At 44.3% G+C, this 15,468-nt stretch overlaps 1 protein-coding gene across 3 annotated transcripts; it reads left to right on the top strand.

Annotated features, from left to right (window-relative positions):
• The first annotated feature begins 2,490 nt into the window (after positions 1-2,490).
• On the top strand, positions 2,491-12,974 carry LOC114017761 (C-type lectin domain family 2 member L-like). Of its 3 annotated transcripts, none has more exons than XR_008732342.1 (7): positions 2,491-2,645; positions 6,104-6,818; positions 7,902-7,985; positions 8,676-8,860; positions 9,974-10,074; positions 10,844-11,126; positions 12,160-12,974. XR_008732342.1 is itself a non-coding variant. In XM_055710998.1 (6 exons), exons 2-6 carry the CDS (start codon positions 6,761-6,763, stop codon positions 10,959-10,961), a joined length of 546 nt encoding a protein of 181 aa, XP_055566973.1. In that variant the 5' UTR covers positions 2,491-2,645; positions 6,104-6,760; the 3' UTR covers positions 10,962-12,974. The 3 variants fall into 3 exon arrangements, 1 of the variants encoding a protein (XP_055566973.1); XR_008732341.1 differs by having other exon boundaries at positions 11,695-12,974; XM_055710998.1 differs by having other exon boundaries at positions 10,844-12,974.
• The last annotated feature ends 2,494 nt before the right edge of the window (positions 12,975-15,468 follow it).

Here is a 15,468-nt window from a genome sequence, read left to right as displayed (position 1 = left end):
CACTGCCTCAAATGGGTTTACAAGCCAAAAAAAAAAACAAACTTCCATGAAAACTGAAGCACGCTTTGGACACATACTCCCTCTGTCCCTCAAATACCGAACAGGATGAAAAGACTCACCTTAACTTTGTGAGACCAGGACCCAGACAATTTCTCCCTTGGACCTGGATGTCCCCAGGTGATCTAGACACAATATAGCTCAAGCTATAGCTTTGATGCCAGGAAATAACACATCCACATCATGTTTATTTACCTCGTTTATATATCAAAACTCAGAGCAACACCTGCCTTTGGAGCAACCAGTATTAAAAAAAAAAAAAACAAAACAGAAGAAACAACTCCCAGACTACAGTTAATGAACAGGCAGGAGCATCTTATTGATTCTTTAACACGTTTTTTTTCCCCCCTCCCCAATTTCCTACTTAAACAGAGGTTAAAGTGTGAAACTAAGTAAAGTGGCTTAGACTAACATCTCACATTAGGACCTAATTTAACAGGTCACTGCTGCCAAAAAGAGGAGGTCCTGTGCATGCAATCCTATGTTCTCCCCCCTTCTTGCCACTTACCTTGAGGCAGTTCTTGTTCCTATCTGACTACAAGTCGATCCAGCTGACCACCTCAGGAGATTAACTCAGAAAAAGCCAGGTGCTTCTTTTCCTGTGTTAGCAAGCTGCATGAGGTTATAGCACAACCAGATGAGTGACAGAGACGAAGCAATGAGGGAACAGAAAAACTACATGCAGGTGGCTAGAAAAGGTGTGAGACTCAAAGGTTGGTGCTTTGACTCACCCATATTGCAGAGCAATAGCCTGTGGCTCTGGTTATACGTTCTAGGTAGTGCTCCTTATGAAAGCTGAAAGAGCTTACCCTCACCACCCTCCCCAGCTGCGTGGCCCTGTTCTTGTGCGATGGGCACTGCCCGTTCTCCACTCCGACCCAAATCAGGGAACCAAACCAGCTCAAACAGAGCAACAGTTGCTTTTCAGCTACCTCACTTCTATTTTCAGCCGTATCACCGTATGGCCAAGTGTGCAATGAGGCCAGCTCATGGGGGAGGACACTGTGGAAGCACAAATGCGATGAAGATGACCCAGGGGCTCTATAGCCAGCACCACTATAGACTCAAAGGCCTAGAAGCTCTACCCCTTGTTGTGGTTTAACCCCAGCCAGCACCTAAGCACCACACTCTACTACCTGTGTCTTTTCTTTCTACTGCCTGTAGATTTCCTATGTAGCCATGAGGACTGTAGCCCTCTGCACATTTTCACCCATAAAATGGGGATAATGATCATTTCTCTCTCTGGCCTTATGCAGACCTTTTCTATTTAGACTGCAAGCTCTTCCCAGCAAAGATACCTGTTGCTCTAAGTATTTACCACACAGAATCTTGCCATTCTCATCGAACAAAAGTTTTCTAAACAGAAATATGTCAAGTAGTACTCATATATGCTATGCACGCCAATTATTTTTTCCCCATTTCACTCTGATTTTGAATATTTATGTAATAAAGATTACTGTCAGTTCCATAACATGCCTAATCCACCACCAGGCCTAATCTAGTTATGTTGCTGGAGTATTTAATATTGATACTAATTTAATATTATCTGGACCGGAAGAAGAAACTACTGACACAGCAGGATTTCAGGCTACCCTGGGTTATTTAGGTGATCAAGGACTTCAACAGATAGTGAGGAAATCCAGATGCCTACACAAGACATGTGAATTGACCTTACAATGACAAGTGACATTTTGTGTCAAAAAAAAGGAAGCCAATGTACTACTGTGCAATGGAAAAAAATTTATATGGTTCTAAATTATAAATGTATCAATGCAAGAAAAGGACTTTGCTGCCAGACTGACAGTTTGGTGATGATGTACTGCCAAATTAGCAGCTGTCAGAACAGCAGCAGGCTTACAGGACACATAAAGAATATGGTGAAGGATAGTGCTGGCAATAGCACAGGGCTTATATAAATCAATAGCATATTGGTTTCCTTCTTAGCACATACTTGTCATACCATGAGATGGTCTGATCTCTCTGCAGACCCATTACCCTATGCAGGTGTCTTACTGCACTTCTCATTGTTCCCTTGCTTTGGTCCACCAGGGAGGACAGTACTTTTTGCCACAGTACCTTCAGCACTACATCAGGCAATGCTGGGAAGAAAAAGCTGTTATACTAATGCAGATTAGGAAAAGAAACCTTTTTGAGCAGTCCAAATGTTATTCATGCCTTTGATGGAAGGTGCTCAGCTCCACTGGCTGCAGCCATGAGAAAACTGCACAGGATGCTGAGCAGGAAACTGAGTCGAGTAGCTCTGTCAAGCCCATGTCAGGATGACTCATCACTTCAAAAGTCACAGGTGATCATGTGTGCACTTCTTTCTTCTCCTCTTCAGTCAAGAATGGACCTATCAGTAGAAGCAGTGGAGGTTTCTGGCTGATGATGCAGTTGCATGGTCTCGTTTCATTTCTGGCCTCTAAGAGCTTCCTGGTGCAGATGCACAGCCTGCGGACATCTTGGGGAGAAACTTCTGATGCCTGTTACCTGCACAGGGGACATGATGACACCAGATTCAACTGGCAAAACCTAAGCTGGGGGGTTTTGGAACCTTTTTTGGTTTGTGGCTGCAAAGGCTCCAAATGGTGAGTGACTTTTCAAGGCGTTAAACGTGATATCTGCTCTATGGTGAATCTCATATTATCTATAAAGAAATTCTGCTCTTTCCTGGAAGATAAAATTTACAGGCAGTATAGCTACTAATCGTTATCGATGGCCAGACCATCAGACTCTGTAGATAAAGCCAAATAAGCTTCTTTACATCATGTCTCCACTCTAATCTCCCTGTCATGCCTACTTTTATATTTTTATCTGTTTTCTTCAGCTTACTAGTGTTAAATGTTGTCATGTTGTTACAATGCTGTGGTGCTTTCTCTTCTGTACTCCAGCTCTTCCTACTTATTTCTGTCTTCCCCCAGGACATTTTCAGCTTTAAAACTGTCAGTTCTTGAAGATGGGGGCTATGCCTTCTACTACATAATAACAATGCACAAGTGCTATAAAAAAGGAACAATCCTAGTGAATACTAGCCTCACGAAAAACACAATCACAGCTGATAACGTAGCTGGATTCCTTTATCTTGTGCCTCCCATTCCAAAACATTCCAAAATAATGTTTTGCAAGACTTCTGCAGCTGAATGGGTGAGGTTGGTTGGTGTGAAAGACCTAGTTGTCTGATATACTCAGCATTCTCCAGCCGACACTTCGAAAATGCTTAGTACTTCTCAAATACTGACTTAACTCTGCAGTAAATACAGCCTGCTAATACCTCTGTTAAATACTTTTGAAGACAACTAACATTTTAATGTTCAAAACTACGAAGTACAGATGATGTCCCATAAGCCACTCAACATTACTTTTGCTACATTCACCCTTCACCTTTTTCTTTCATTTTACTGTCTAAAACATGGACGTTTCCTGTGTTATTTTTACTCATCGGACTAGCTTCATGTTATACAACAGAAATATTTGCAACTTAAAGATAAGCTTTCCAGTCTAACGATTTCCTTTTGGGAACTGCAGGAACCTCTTAATATCCTCCTGAAAATATATCACCTCAAGAAGTAATAGGCACTAGAATAGTAAAAATTTTAAAACTATTAAGAAATAAATGCATTTTTGTTCAGTTGAACACAGTACTATTGAAAAATAAACTTCAGGAATAGAAAGCAGAAAGCACGTCTTTCAGTACCTTCCTCCTTATTCGCTGGCAGGATTCCTATGGTACAGAGGCATACTGAGATCAGGGGGCTGGGGGGCAGGACTATCGAAACATTACAAGTAAGCCATGTTTTTTGCTGCATGAGAGGTACTTATCAATGGATCAGTGGAGGGTTACTAGCTTTGAAAGACGTAAAAAAAAATGCAGCATTAACGCAGCTCCTTTTCTAATAAATGGATTGGCCCGCTTCAGTGGGACCTTAAGAAACTAAAACTTGTCTGATATACGTAGACATTATGAGAGCTTCCAAAGCACCCCAAAATATCAGAAGTCAATATCTTGTTTGGGGTACAAATTCCTCAAGGTCTAACTAAAAATTTTGAACTCACTAATAGTTCTTCCATTGCCTGGGGAGGAAGGTAGAGATGAACTGACAAAGTCAACCAAGAGCTGAGTTAATGAGTCCACCCCAGCCTGTGCATCACAGCGAGATTGCTACTAGCGTGGGAGCTGAGCGGCAAACACAAGCATCTCTGCAGTATGTTGCTGTGACCACAGCGCGGATGTTTCCTACCTGTACACTCTGCCTCTAAATTTCTGACATGCGGTGATTTCTCCTTGCATAACGTGAACACAGTTCTTCAGAAAAATTAGACAGAGCATGTTAGTGGGTGATAAAAGGTAATCAAAGATTATCTGTGGTAGCAGCGAGCAGGAAGTGGCATCACAGAATCCAACCGTAACTTTTTGAGTCAGTCCCATGAGACTCCTAGTATTGCAGGAGCCATTTTTTTCCCAGACAAAACAACTTCTTTTGTAAAATGCCATGCTTTTTACTTAGCATGTTTGCATTTCTTCCCTACATCATGGCAATACTTTAAAGTAGTTCTCCAGTGATTTAGTTGGGAGGGTATTTTTGCCTTTTCCCTTCAAGAAATTCCTACCTTCTTTTTCAATCTTCATTTTATAAAATTTGGGAACATTTCATGATACACATATAAAAAAATAAATACATGGCCCTTGCAGCGCCTCACGAGAGACATTTTTTTCCTGCAAAAATAAACATTTCCCTTTTCTGAACAGCTGTGCTCAGCACCCCAGCAGCCTCCAGTGATGTCCATGGGAGTTACCTGTGCAGAGGAATTTGCTGACTTACCTTTGCAGAGGTCCATATGTCTCTGGCTGGTAAGGCACAAGAAAGGAGAGCCAGTAGCTGAGCATGGCTCGGACAAGTGTCCCTCTTGCACATAGTCTGTGCACTGCATTCTGCTCAGGTATGAGGATGAACTCTCCTCCTCCAAGATCAGCCTGAACACTCGGTGCAAATGCCCAAGTAGTCTGTGGGCAGTTCAGCAGCAGCCCTCCCTCACTGAAGCGTTAAGCTGAGGTGGTGGGAGCCAGCCAAATCACACACCCTCTATAACAGCAGCAGGCTGCTTACACTTTGGTCTGGAGGTGTCTTAGCCCAACCGATCAGGGAAAGTGAAGGTCAAGTGTCCCAGTTATAAGCGTTGGGGGTCAGTAAGTATAGTTGTTTTGGAGCACCAGATGATTCACAACTGTGTTGCAGGTTCTCAAGGTTTTTTTGTCAGCCTGGAGAATGGCCTGCAACTGTCAAAAGTATCTTCTGTGTTAGTGGGTGGGGAAGTGTGGAAAGGGTACCTGTGAATTCTCTGCAGTTACAAGCTACAGTAAGTTATTTTTTACCTCAGTGACAGGCAGGACTGAATGGCAAGAGAGTGAGCCACTTCTGAGGCGTGAATAAACACTGAATAACCTGTTCTTAGAGTAATAGCTATGTATACATCTGTATTCCATTATCGCCTTGTATGCAAAATCTGCTGTATATGAAACAGGTATCAAGCCTCCCCGCTGCCCTTCTTCCACTCCCCAATCTCATTCTCTGCCCCTCTGGACTCAAACCTTGCAAAACCTCTTGAACTGTCTACAGCTTGTGCGCTCTAGATCCATCATCTCTTCCCTCTCTCATTCTCCCTTTCCTAGGAATCTTCAGTTCCCTAACTTCCCTGAAGCCGCTGTGCTTTAAGCCTTGTTCACACGTATCTTTTGAATTCCTCTTCACCCTTCTGCCTTTCTGTTACTTCTCAAGTGCCATACTGGGCATGCTAGCCTGTCCAGCTCTCCCAGTCCATTGCTTAAACAATGCACACAAAGGCTAAAATCAACTGCAAGTCAATTCAAATTTATGGAAGTATGAAGTTTATATGGCTCTTTATTACCTGTAAATATAAACACCTGGAGATAATTTTCAGCAACTGACTACTGATTGCTCAAACTCCTTGACAATCACAGTGATTGGAGACTGCCAGGAAACCGGCTACATAACGTGTAACGCTCCGTTCTCATGGTTTTCTCTTTCAGGTTTTCTCCTGGGGTACTGATGGATGCCTGTTTTACATAAACCATCACTGAATTTCTCATCCGCCTCGCACAGAGCCTGCACTTTAACTTGAAGAGAGCCGTGTTCCTCTGGCTATTTGAGCATGCAACCCAGCCAAGATCTGCTGCAAGTAAACCAGTTCCTGTGTTTAACCCACCGGGTGCGATATCCGCACCGTGCCCCACGCTCCTGGGGTACACGGCCCTGTCTTATGGGCAGCGCTACAGCTTCTGCTACACCTCCAGCCCCGCAGCTGGCAAGTCAGATCCATCAGGCTTCACGGCTTCCTGGGTGAGGCAAACCACTGGCCGAGCTTCCCAAAGCGATGAAGTTTCAAGCAGCCAACGTTTAAATGCAAAGGCAGCACGAGCCTCCTGCCTGCGCCTCGGCTCCCTCCCACGACCCGCCTGCTGATGCCAGAGGCCCGCAGCCACATCTGGCGGCCGCCAAGCTCTCCCACGGCCGTTTCCCGTTTCCCCTTCCCGCCCCTCACCGCGACGCCCACGCGGCGTGACGAGCCCCCCGTGCGCCGCCCCCCGCCCAGGGCCGCCGGGGGAAGCGGCTGCGGCCGCCCCCCGCACGCTGCCAGCCCCGCGCCCGCCGCCCCGGCAGTTCCGGACCCGTGACCGGCCGCACCCATGGGACACCGAGGCGGGGGCAGCGGCTGCCCGGAGCGGGGCGCGGGGTCCCGCAAAGGTGAAGGGCAAAGGGCGGGGGGAACGCAGCCGGGCGGGGCGCCAGGAGACCCCGCCGCAGGGAGGAGGCAGGAGCGGGCGCGCTGTCGGGGGCAGAGCCGCTGCGCAGCCCCGGGGACCGGAGCCGTGCGGCTGGGGGCGGCGGCTGCTGCCCTGCGGCGTCCCGGGAGCGCCCTGGCCAGGGCGCGATGGGCGCGCAGGGGCCGATCCGGTGGAGGTCCCGCCGTCGAGGGGCTGGCGGGGAAGCGGGCGGCGCCAGGCTCCGGGCTGCGGGACCCACCGGAGGAATGCCCGGGGGTCCCGGCGTGGTGTGGGGCCGGCTGGAGATGAGCGCCGTGCCAGCATCCCCCGGCGCGCCCCTCGTGCTCGGGGGCCAGATGAGCCCAGCTGTGTGCTGTGGCTCCGCACGGGGACGGGCGCTGCCCGGGCAGACCCCTGTGCTGGCAGCAAAGCCACCCCCAGCGGAGGGGACCCTCCTTTTGCAGCCTTTCAAAGGCACCTGGTCCCCCCGGCAGCTGCCTGCGCAGTTGGGCGCAAGGCACGGTGGTGGCAGGCTGGGGGGACCTTCCCTCCTCCAAACCCAGCGCGCTGCGGGCGCCAGGAGGGGACACGGAAGAAAAGGAGGCTCTGTAAAGCTGGCGCTGTGGGATAACGCTGGATATTCTCAGGAGAAGTCTTAGGCACCAGAGTTGGTGACTGTGTCGTATTTCTGTTATCTGTGCCATGTTTAGGCGTCAGGTCAACCTCGGATTTACTGCCTTCACCCTCAATTGTTCCCTGCTCCTTTCTTTTTTGATCACTTTGGAGTGTCGGGAACTACCTCACTGTTAGGTTCAGTTTTGGATGATGTAATTAAAATTCAGAGTAACTCAGAGTTCCTGTTAGCTAAATAGCTTTGTGACAACAACCTAAATGTCACACATTTCCTAGTCTTTAGCTCTGCTCCCAGCCTGCTTTCCACGGAAAGGGACTTTTTTTGGAACAGCTTCATGGGTCCTGAGTTCTGCTGCCCTGACAGCTGGTTGTGTTTGGGGTTTTGTTTTAGGTTTGTGGGTTTCTTAATTCCTGACATTTCTTTTTTCAGGTCTATTCTCAAATATCTGGTTATGGCGAGGTGTTGCTGGAGTTCTTACTGCTGCTATCATTTTGATATTGTGTATTTGGTTTGGTAAGTGTGTAAATAAATCAGCCGGGGAAATTACTAAACTTTTGGGTTGTCAGAAGCGCCTTAAAACCTCAGAGGTTTATTCAGAACTTACCTTATCTCAAAGTTAAATAAAGTTAAATATGTCTCATGACATATTGTTTAAAATTGTGCTCAAGTGCTGGAGAAATGACTCCACTAGTTTGGTGGTGTTAAGGAGTGCTCAGTTTAGCCTTAGCGTACTGTTGTCATTCAAGTGTATAACCTCACAGTTGATCTTGAATCCAAGTTCAAGAAAACAAATAACAGATGGAAGATTGTTCTTTGCAACCAATCTGTAGTCCTTCAAAAAATGCCACTGTAATACACAAAGCTATTAGTTCAGCTGCAAGGAAGGAACACTTGCGAAAACAATAGTTGTCAGAAATATTTATGTTGCGGAAGAGTCCTTGGAGGATAGATAACGTTATTGTTACCTTCTCAGCTACTCCTGCCAACCTGCCCTTGATCATCGCTTTAAAGGTATGTCAGCAACCATAAGGGTACAGGAGCCAGAGTGTATAATTAGTTTACAATAATTATTTCTGCTGGGCAGAAGTAATAATGCTATGGTTAGATGATTTTGGATGATGCAGTCAGAAAGCAAGCTAAAAAGCTCCAGAAACCTTTTCTAGTTGAAAGAAACAGGTAGATTGTTTTTTTGTCTTTTTGCAGTAAACCATTCTTCGGCCAAAGATTTTCCTGTCTCTCCTTCCCTGGAACTCTGTCCGTCGGATTGGCTGTATTTCCAGAGGAAATGCTACTACCTGTCAGAGAGTGAGGCCGAATGGAACACCAGTCAGAGCCTCTGCTCTTTGCACAATGCTTCCCTCCTAGTGATTGAAAATCATCAGGAGCTGGTAAGGGAACAAAAGGGGGGGGGGGGAGCTGGTCTCACCTCATCACGCTTCTAGGGAGCTGCGCAATGACCTAGTGTGTTCTTGCAGCCTCTTAAGCTGAGCAGTTTGAAAGCAATGCAGAGGCTGTGACAAGCCACAGCTTGCAGAAAGCTGCGTGCCCCCTCTCCCTGAAAACAGCAAACGTCAGATTTAGCAGTTGATATTTCAAAAAATGCCCAAGGATTATGTGAGTTAAATTTGGTGCTGCTTACAGCTATAAATACTCACATTGAAGGCAACCAGGATAAACACTGTTGCATCTCATTTCTCTTTAATTAGACAACTGTTCTCTCTTAGCAAAATAGGTTAATGACAACCAAGTTGGAAGATATGTTAATCTTGACCTTTGGAGTTAGGAGATAGTTATCCTTACCACAGTGTGGAGCATCTTTTTCTGTGTTATCCTACAATATTAGGAAAGATTCCAACCAGCACAAAGACCTAGGAGAATATGTTCTTCCGTATCTGTTGCAGACCTGGTATTTTAAAACAGCCTGTCTCTAGGTCAGTCACAAGCACCTGTGTAATGGGTGTACTGGGTGCAGATGTCAATTCTGTTGCATACATTGAAGCAGGGATCTTCCTTAACTAATCTCTAAAATGTATTCCACAAATCCTTGCCAGCTGATGATAAAAGATCAGTATGATGAACACAGTGATGGAGAAATGCATTAGCTGCAAAGGTGTTCATCATTCTTTGAAGACTTTCTGGTGGAGAGACAGTAAAATGATGCACTTGTAGTTCCATATTTCCACACAGTTCCTAATATTCAGTAGAATACTTGCATTCTCTTAGTTGGCGTTTCTGTCACTATGATATGAGTGCTGCACCGGGATCCTGTCGCAAAATTAATCCATTGGATTTCTGATTGAGTTGTAGGTTTTCTTTCAGTTATGTGGATCACACAGGATCCAGACGCTGCAGTAGTCTATGAATTTAATTTTTAAATTGTTTATTCTGGGAGAAAGGCAAGATCATTGTTTTGTTTCCTAGCCCTGGATCAAGGTACTTGTGTTTGGATAACTGAACTGAACATGTAAAGCTTCTTTTCTCATGCGGGTTTATTCCTACAGAGTTTTATGGTGAAAATAACAAAGCAAGACCCGTGGATTGGACTCTATAAAAGGAATGAAGAGTTCTTCTGGGTAAACGGGAAAGCATTAGACAATAAACTGTAAGTCAGCATTGAGCGGGTTTGCTGATGATACTGGATTGTAGGGGAGTAGGAAAGAATAACTAATACAGATACAGACAGTGACTTGAAAGAAATAGCTGTAATGGTGTTGAAGGGATGACTATGAAGAGAGCATGGAAAACAGTAAGGACTTCACATAGCATTGTTAAAACTGGTGGATGAAATTTAGAAGAGAAATTTTAAAGCCAGGTTCAGAAGCAATGTGAGATGGGAGCTCACAGCACCAGTATAGCAAAGTGAAAGGAGACCCTTACCTCTTATATATGGACACCTGCGGTGTGGAAACTGCAGTTTGCTTCCTGTTTTCCACCACCCCCTTAACCACAGTGCCACATTCAGTTCTGGGGAAGAGGGAGATGAGAGAGGCATTTGTTTCACATCTTCTGCTGGAACATTTTAGCTGCATAGAAAGATGCAGAAGTCAAAGGTGGAGCCAGTCTTGATAGCACAGCATCCTTGAGAAGGGCAAACCTGAATTCCAGTCTCTGCTCTAAGGGTATATTTCACATTAAGCAACCACTAGACAAGATGCAGGAGCACTACAAGGCCTAGGTTTTGTATTCTGGGGGGCCATTAAAAAAAGACAATCTTTGTGGTGTCCTCATCAAAGCACAAGCTGCAGTGCCTGGCCTGTGGTAGATTGGGCTTTGTACACAGAGAACCTGTGACCCCTGTCGTTCCCTTTGCTCGATTGCATTATTTGATTGTGGGTGTCAGAGTTAACTGTGTCTTTCATTCCCCCTTACAGGATTGAAGTAAAAGGCTCCGGAAACTGTGCCTATCTTGAGTCAAAAGGAGTCTCAGCCTCTGGATGTTATTTAACCAGGAAGTGGATCTGTAGCTTGAATATTAGCCTACCACGATAAAGGTGGACACTTAGCACTGTGATGTGATGCCTACACAGGCTGCGTCTGTACTCTGGGACCTGGGAACGCATCTCAGCTCCTGCATGGAGGTGAATGACTCTTCTGGTAGCCACAATTCTCCACCTGTGGAGGAAGCCTCTGTTTTTTAAAGATACTACTTAAAAGGTTTGCTTCAGCATCCTAAGTTACTTCCTTGCTCCATTTTTCTAGCTACTGCTCAGCCTGTAGTTTCTTTTTGTTGTGTCATTTCTTCCATTAACTCTTCTCTCATAGGATCCTAAGCAGCTGCTCTTGCTTTTCCTTTTCAGTTTGCACTTGGAGGTATTTGTTCTGCTTTTCCCTTAGCTGAACGCTGCGTGCGGGGATGGGTTGTGAGGTGGGGCTGCCTGAAGGTCTGCTGCTGCCTCTCGGGTACAGGGTGATGCAGAAATGAGCGCTGTTGTTTTAGACAGGATTGTGCAGATTTCACTCCCCTGATTTGATGAGGTGCATCTTGTATGACTCTGCATTGTAGTGGATGTTTTCTTAATGTTATTTTACATGAATCTTGTTCAATTAGCTTGACAGTATTTGTCACAGCACTCTGCAAACTAGCCAGCTACAACAAGGTCTTCTACCGTCTCATACCATCATACTCTTCATGCCAGTCCCTCTGCTGCCTTCTCCTGGTCTCTCCTCATGTATGGGATGCTCACTCTCTTCTCTTTGCTTCTTTCTCCTCTCTCTTCCTTAGCTGCTCTCTCTTCCTCGGCTGCCCAACCTCTTAACAGAACCAGCCACAGCTGCACCTTATCTACATCAGCCAACCCGCCACCCTTGAAGCCAGCCCACAGCTGTATATTATCAATACTAATTAACCCAGCTTCATTCCTCTACAAGTATCATCATTGGGTTTTATGTAGCTGCACTGCACCTGAAGGTCTCTTTCCCACAGCACTTAGCAAAAAAAAAAAAAAAAAGTCAGAATAGATAAGAGTGTTTATTTACCTGAGCATCTACACTGATGGGGAAGAAGAATCATGAGTAGAGAATAACAGAATTAACTGCAAAGGATGTTTCTCCATGGTTTCGTGATGTCCTGTGCCTGTCAGAGTATGGGGATTCTAAGCAAGTGGTACATTTCTGGATGGATGATCCGTGTTTTCTTCTGTGCGTGTATCACTTTCAGCAGCAACACCCAGTGCTGTTGAATTGCTAGGAGCCTGAACAGAATCAGGGTGCAGTCCTGCTGAACGCTGTGCACCAATGTCTAGCAGGTGACCTGGAGATTCAAAGGGCCATTTGATCCAGAGGAAGCAAAGCAGATTATTTTCCTGCAAGGACCATTCCTGTTGGGTTTCTAGAGGAGGAAGAATGGGAAATTCCTGTGTACAGCAGGGCAGAATACTTCCCTGCTCAGAATAAAATCTGGAAAATTGATGATGTGGGTGCTATGGGAATGACTATGGACTCCACAAGACTTGTTGAAGAAGCGAGTGGAGCCATTTTTGGTGTACCCGGTAGAGAGCACTGTAGTTTCAGGGACGGGAAGATCGTTGTGTTCTTCTCATTTTTTAAGAAGGTAAAATTGCACTATGTTTGACAGGTTATTTGCAGTGTTATTGGTTCGTTGGGGTTTTTTGTCCTATTTGTTGTTAATTTTGCCTTCACTATGTTACTATGCAAATTTAATCGCTGTCTGGTTTTGTTCAGTGTCTTGTTTATGTCTTCATTATCTTCTGTGACAATAAGTTTACTGTAACAGGACAGTGCAGTATGGATATTGTTAACATCTTGTGACTTTAAGATGTTTATTTGTATATGATCACTAATTTTGCTGAACTACACTTTTTTTACTTGCTTCCATTCTTTATAGGCACAGTAATAGGACTCTAATAGCCTAATAATGTGTTTATTTAACTAGTTGGGAGGGGGGTATTCTGCAATGTTTTTAAATTAACTAGCTCTGAAGGATATGGTGCGTGCAATAGTCCTGAAAAGATACTCAATAAATATCTTTCCAGAGCCTCTGAATTACAGTGGTTTCTGTCTTAATGTTGTGCCATTAGAAGTATTTTTCAGCTCAGGCACCATTTTGGGAAAAAAAAAAAAAAAAATCACCATACTGAAGCAAAATAAAATGTTCAGGTTTTGAATATGAAGAGATCTTCAGTTATAATGTTGGGGTTGACATGAGACAAGACATTTGACCCAAGAAAGAATGCATTTCACTTTCTAACACTTGAAACAAGTCTTTACACTTCAAAAAGTGTCAAACTTTTAACAAAAATATTTAACTGAAATGCTGAAACACACACAGTACAGTAACTTTGGAGGGAAACACGAAAATTTCCCCAGTTCACTCTTGCCAAATTTTCTGAGTATTTGCATTCAGGTCGTATTAGAGGTACATGTCACAAATTTGGCAGAAATTGTAAGGGATAAGGAGTATTGACACACTGTGTTGTGTCTTAGCCTTTCTTAGTGAGCTGATTCACCTGAATGTTTCCTTTACAAAATAACATTGCTCTTAAGGTGGTTTTTTTTTCCATCAGTGTCTTCCATGGATAGAGTCCAAAAATGGGAAATTTTGCTTCCAAAAATTCCTTTAAGAAAAACTGTGAGCACAGTAGTTTTGCTGTAATCTGAGTCTTAAGGGGTGTGGTTAGCATCTTCTTTAGTATCCAAAGTCTGTCATGCTGAGAAATGACGCGTCAAGCTGCTAATTCACTTTGTTTGGAGCGGGGTTTGATGAAGTACTTCAATGGCCTTTTATTTTTATTTTTTTAAATCAGTGGAATTACTCAGGATTTAGTAACTGCTTAAAATGTAGATAGGAGCTTCAGTAAGGCCCTGCAAAAACACGTTTTATTTCATTGATAATAGTGAGAATGCTCAAATACTCGTCATTTCATGAATATTGTTAAAACCTAAACGCTACAACCAATCTGAGGGAAGCCAGCTCAGGAGTTGAGTTTTTTTCTTGTTAAGTTCAGCATGTCTCAAGAAACATCTGCCATAAAAACAGGAATTCAGCAGTTCTCTCCAATGCACAGGCAAGGGTATGCTTTAAGTACCCTGAGGTTACATTTTCCTAATGGGGAATAGATCTATATAAAATATAGATATATTATAGATACAGATATATATATATATAGTACATTTAGATAGATAGATCTTACTAATTTCAGACTCTTCCCTTGGCTTTGCTTCTCTGTCTAGAATAAACAAACCTATCCTCTTCCCCACGGACATGCTGCACTGAGTTTGGGGGATTTTTTGTTCTTGTTTTTTTTAACGTGAGAATAACAGCCATTTTTCAAATGAGTTTTTAGCTGCCGGTGCTGCATTCTGTACGGTAAATCTGTGTTGGTTTTTTGTTTGAAAGGAAGTCAGCCACACTGACGGTACGATTCGCTTTAATGCGTAGCCCCAAAGTTCTGAAGAACCATCGTGCTGTCCCTGTGGAGCGCAGCAGGCTGCATCACATGCTTGGTGTCTCTTTCCACCGAAGATCTCTACGCTTTTCAACTCTCACTTACACACACCTTCTACCTTCCTGGCCTTGTAATTAAGTGAGGTGTTACCCATCGGTGTCTGTAGATGGAGGGATGTCCATCTGTTCATGCTACCATATTGCTCATGAGTGTTTTGTTCCACAGCTGCAGTCGTGTAGGTGCTAAAGCCATGATGCTACATGGCAAGAGACCATGTGAAAGCATATCTGTTGGTTACTTATCTCAAGTTACTAGGCATTAACCACAACCCTCCATAGGGGCACAAAGACCTCTAGTGCAGGTATGAGACAGCGTACCTGGGAAACTGCAGCTGCCTTCAATGATGTGTATTATAGCAAACATGAGCTAAAGGGTCTACATATCCAAAGCCACGTTTAGCCTTGTTTCTCTCTCTCATTGCTAAAATGAGGACTTTAATTCCAGTCTGTGCATTTTTGGTTAGTAGAGTTGCACCTTGGATTTTAATATTAGGCTTTGTTTTGTTTGTTTTTCTCCAATCACAGCTCATCCCACATGGGTAGCGTGAAAGTACATAACATTATAGTAAAATTCTGGGCACTTAGTATCTCCCCCTAACTGGCCCTGAAATGGCCTTGAGGTCCCTTCTGCTATAAATTATTGCATAATTCTATGAAATGATGTAAGAATTCAGCTTATTGTGGAAGGCACAACATAGCAGAGTTAACTTCAGGGGCATTTGAAGAGATCCCACATGAAACTGAGTTATGGTAGATTGAATGTACCTAAGCAACTTTGTCTGTAAGCACAGAGAAGTAGACTTTACACCTTTGCAAGACATGTAAGTGTGAGAGTGCCTCAGCTGCTTTTCCCCGCAGTAAGAGAATGAGACTAGAGATGCACAGTTTAGAAAGGGGACTAACTTTTGTGCTTTCTGAATATTAACTTTCGCATCAGAAGCGTTTGACACTTCATTCAAAGAAGAAGTTGGTTCAGTTACCAGTTGAACTGTCCAACCTTTCATGTAGGTAGGACTCAGATGTCCTGTCCAG

Source organism: Falco cherrug, chromosome 5 (genome assembly GCF_023634085.1).
Source record: "Falco cherrug isolate bFalChe1 chromosome 5, bFalChe1.pri, whole genome shotgun sequence".
Lineage (NCBI taxonomy): Eukaryota > Metazoa > Chordata > Aves > Falconiformes > Falconidae > Falco > Falco cherrug.
Note: the sequence above shows the minus strand (reverse complement) of the source record. Positions and strands in the feature narration are given on the sequence as shown.

Bases quoted from the DNA above. Each gene is read 5' to 3' on its own strand.
- LOC114017761 (XM_055710998.1), top strand. From the start codon at position 6,761: ATGGGACACCGAGGCGGGGGCAGCGGCTGCCCGGAGCGGGGCGCGGGG. The intron at 6,819-7,901 runs GTGAAGGGCAAA...TTCTTTTTTCAG, and splicing joins GGGCGCGGGGTCCCGCAAAG to GTCTATTCTCAAATATCTGG. The intron at 10,075-10,843 runs GTAAGTCAGCAT...TCCCCCTTACAG, and splicing joins AAAGCATTAGACAATAAACT to GATTGAAGTAAAAGGCTCCG.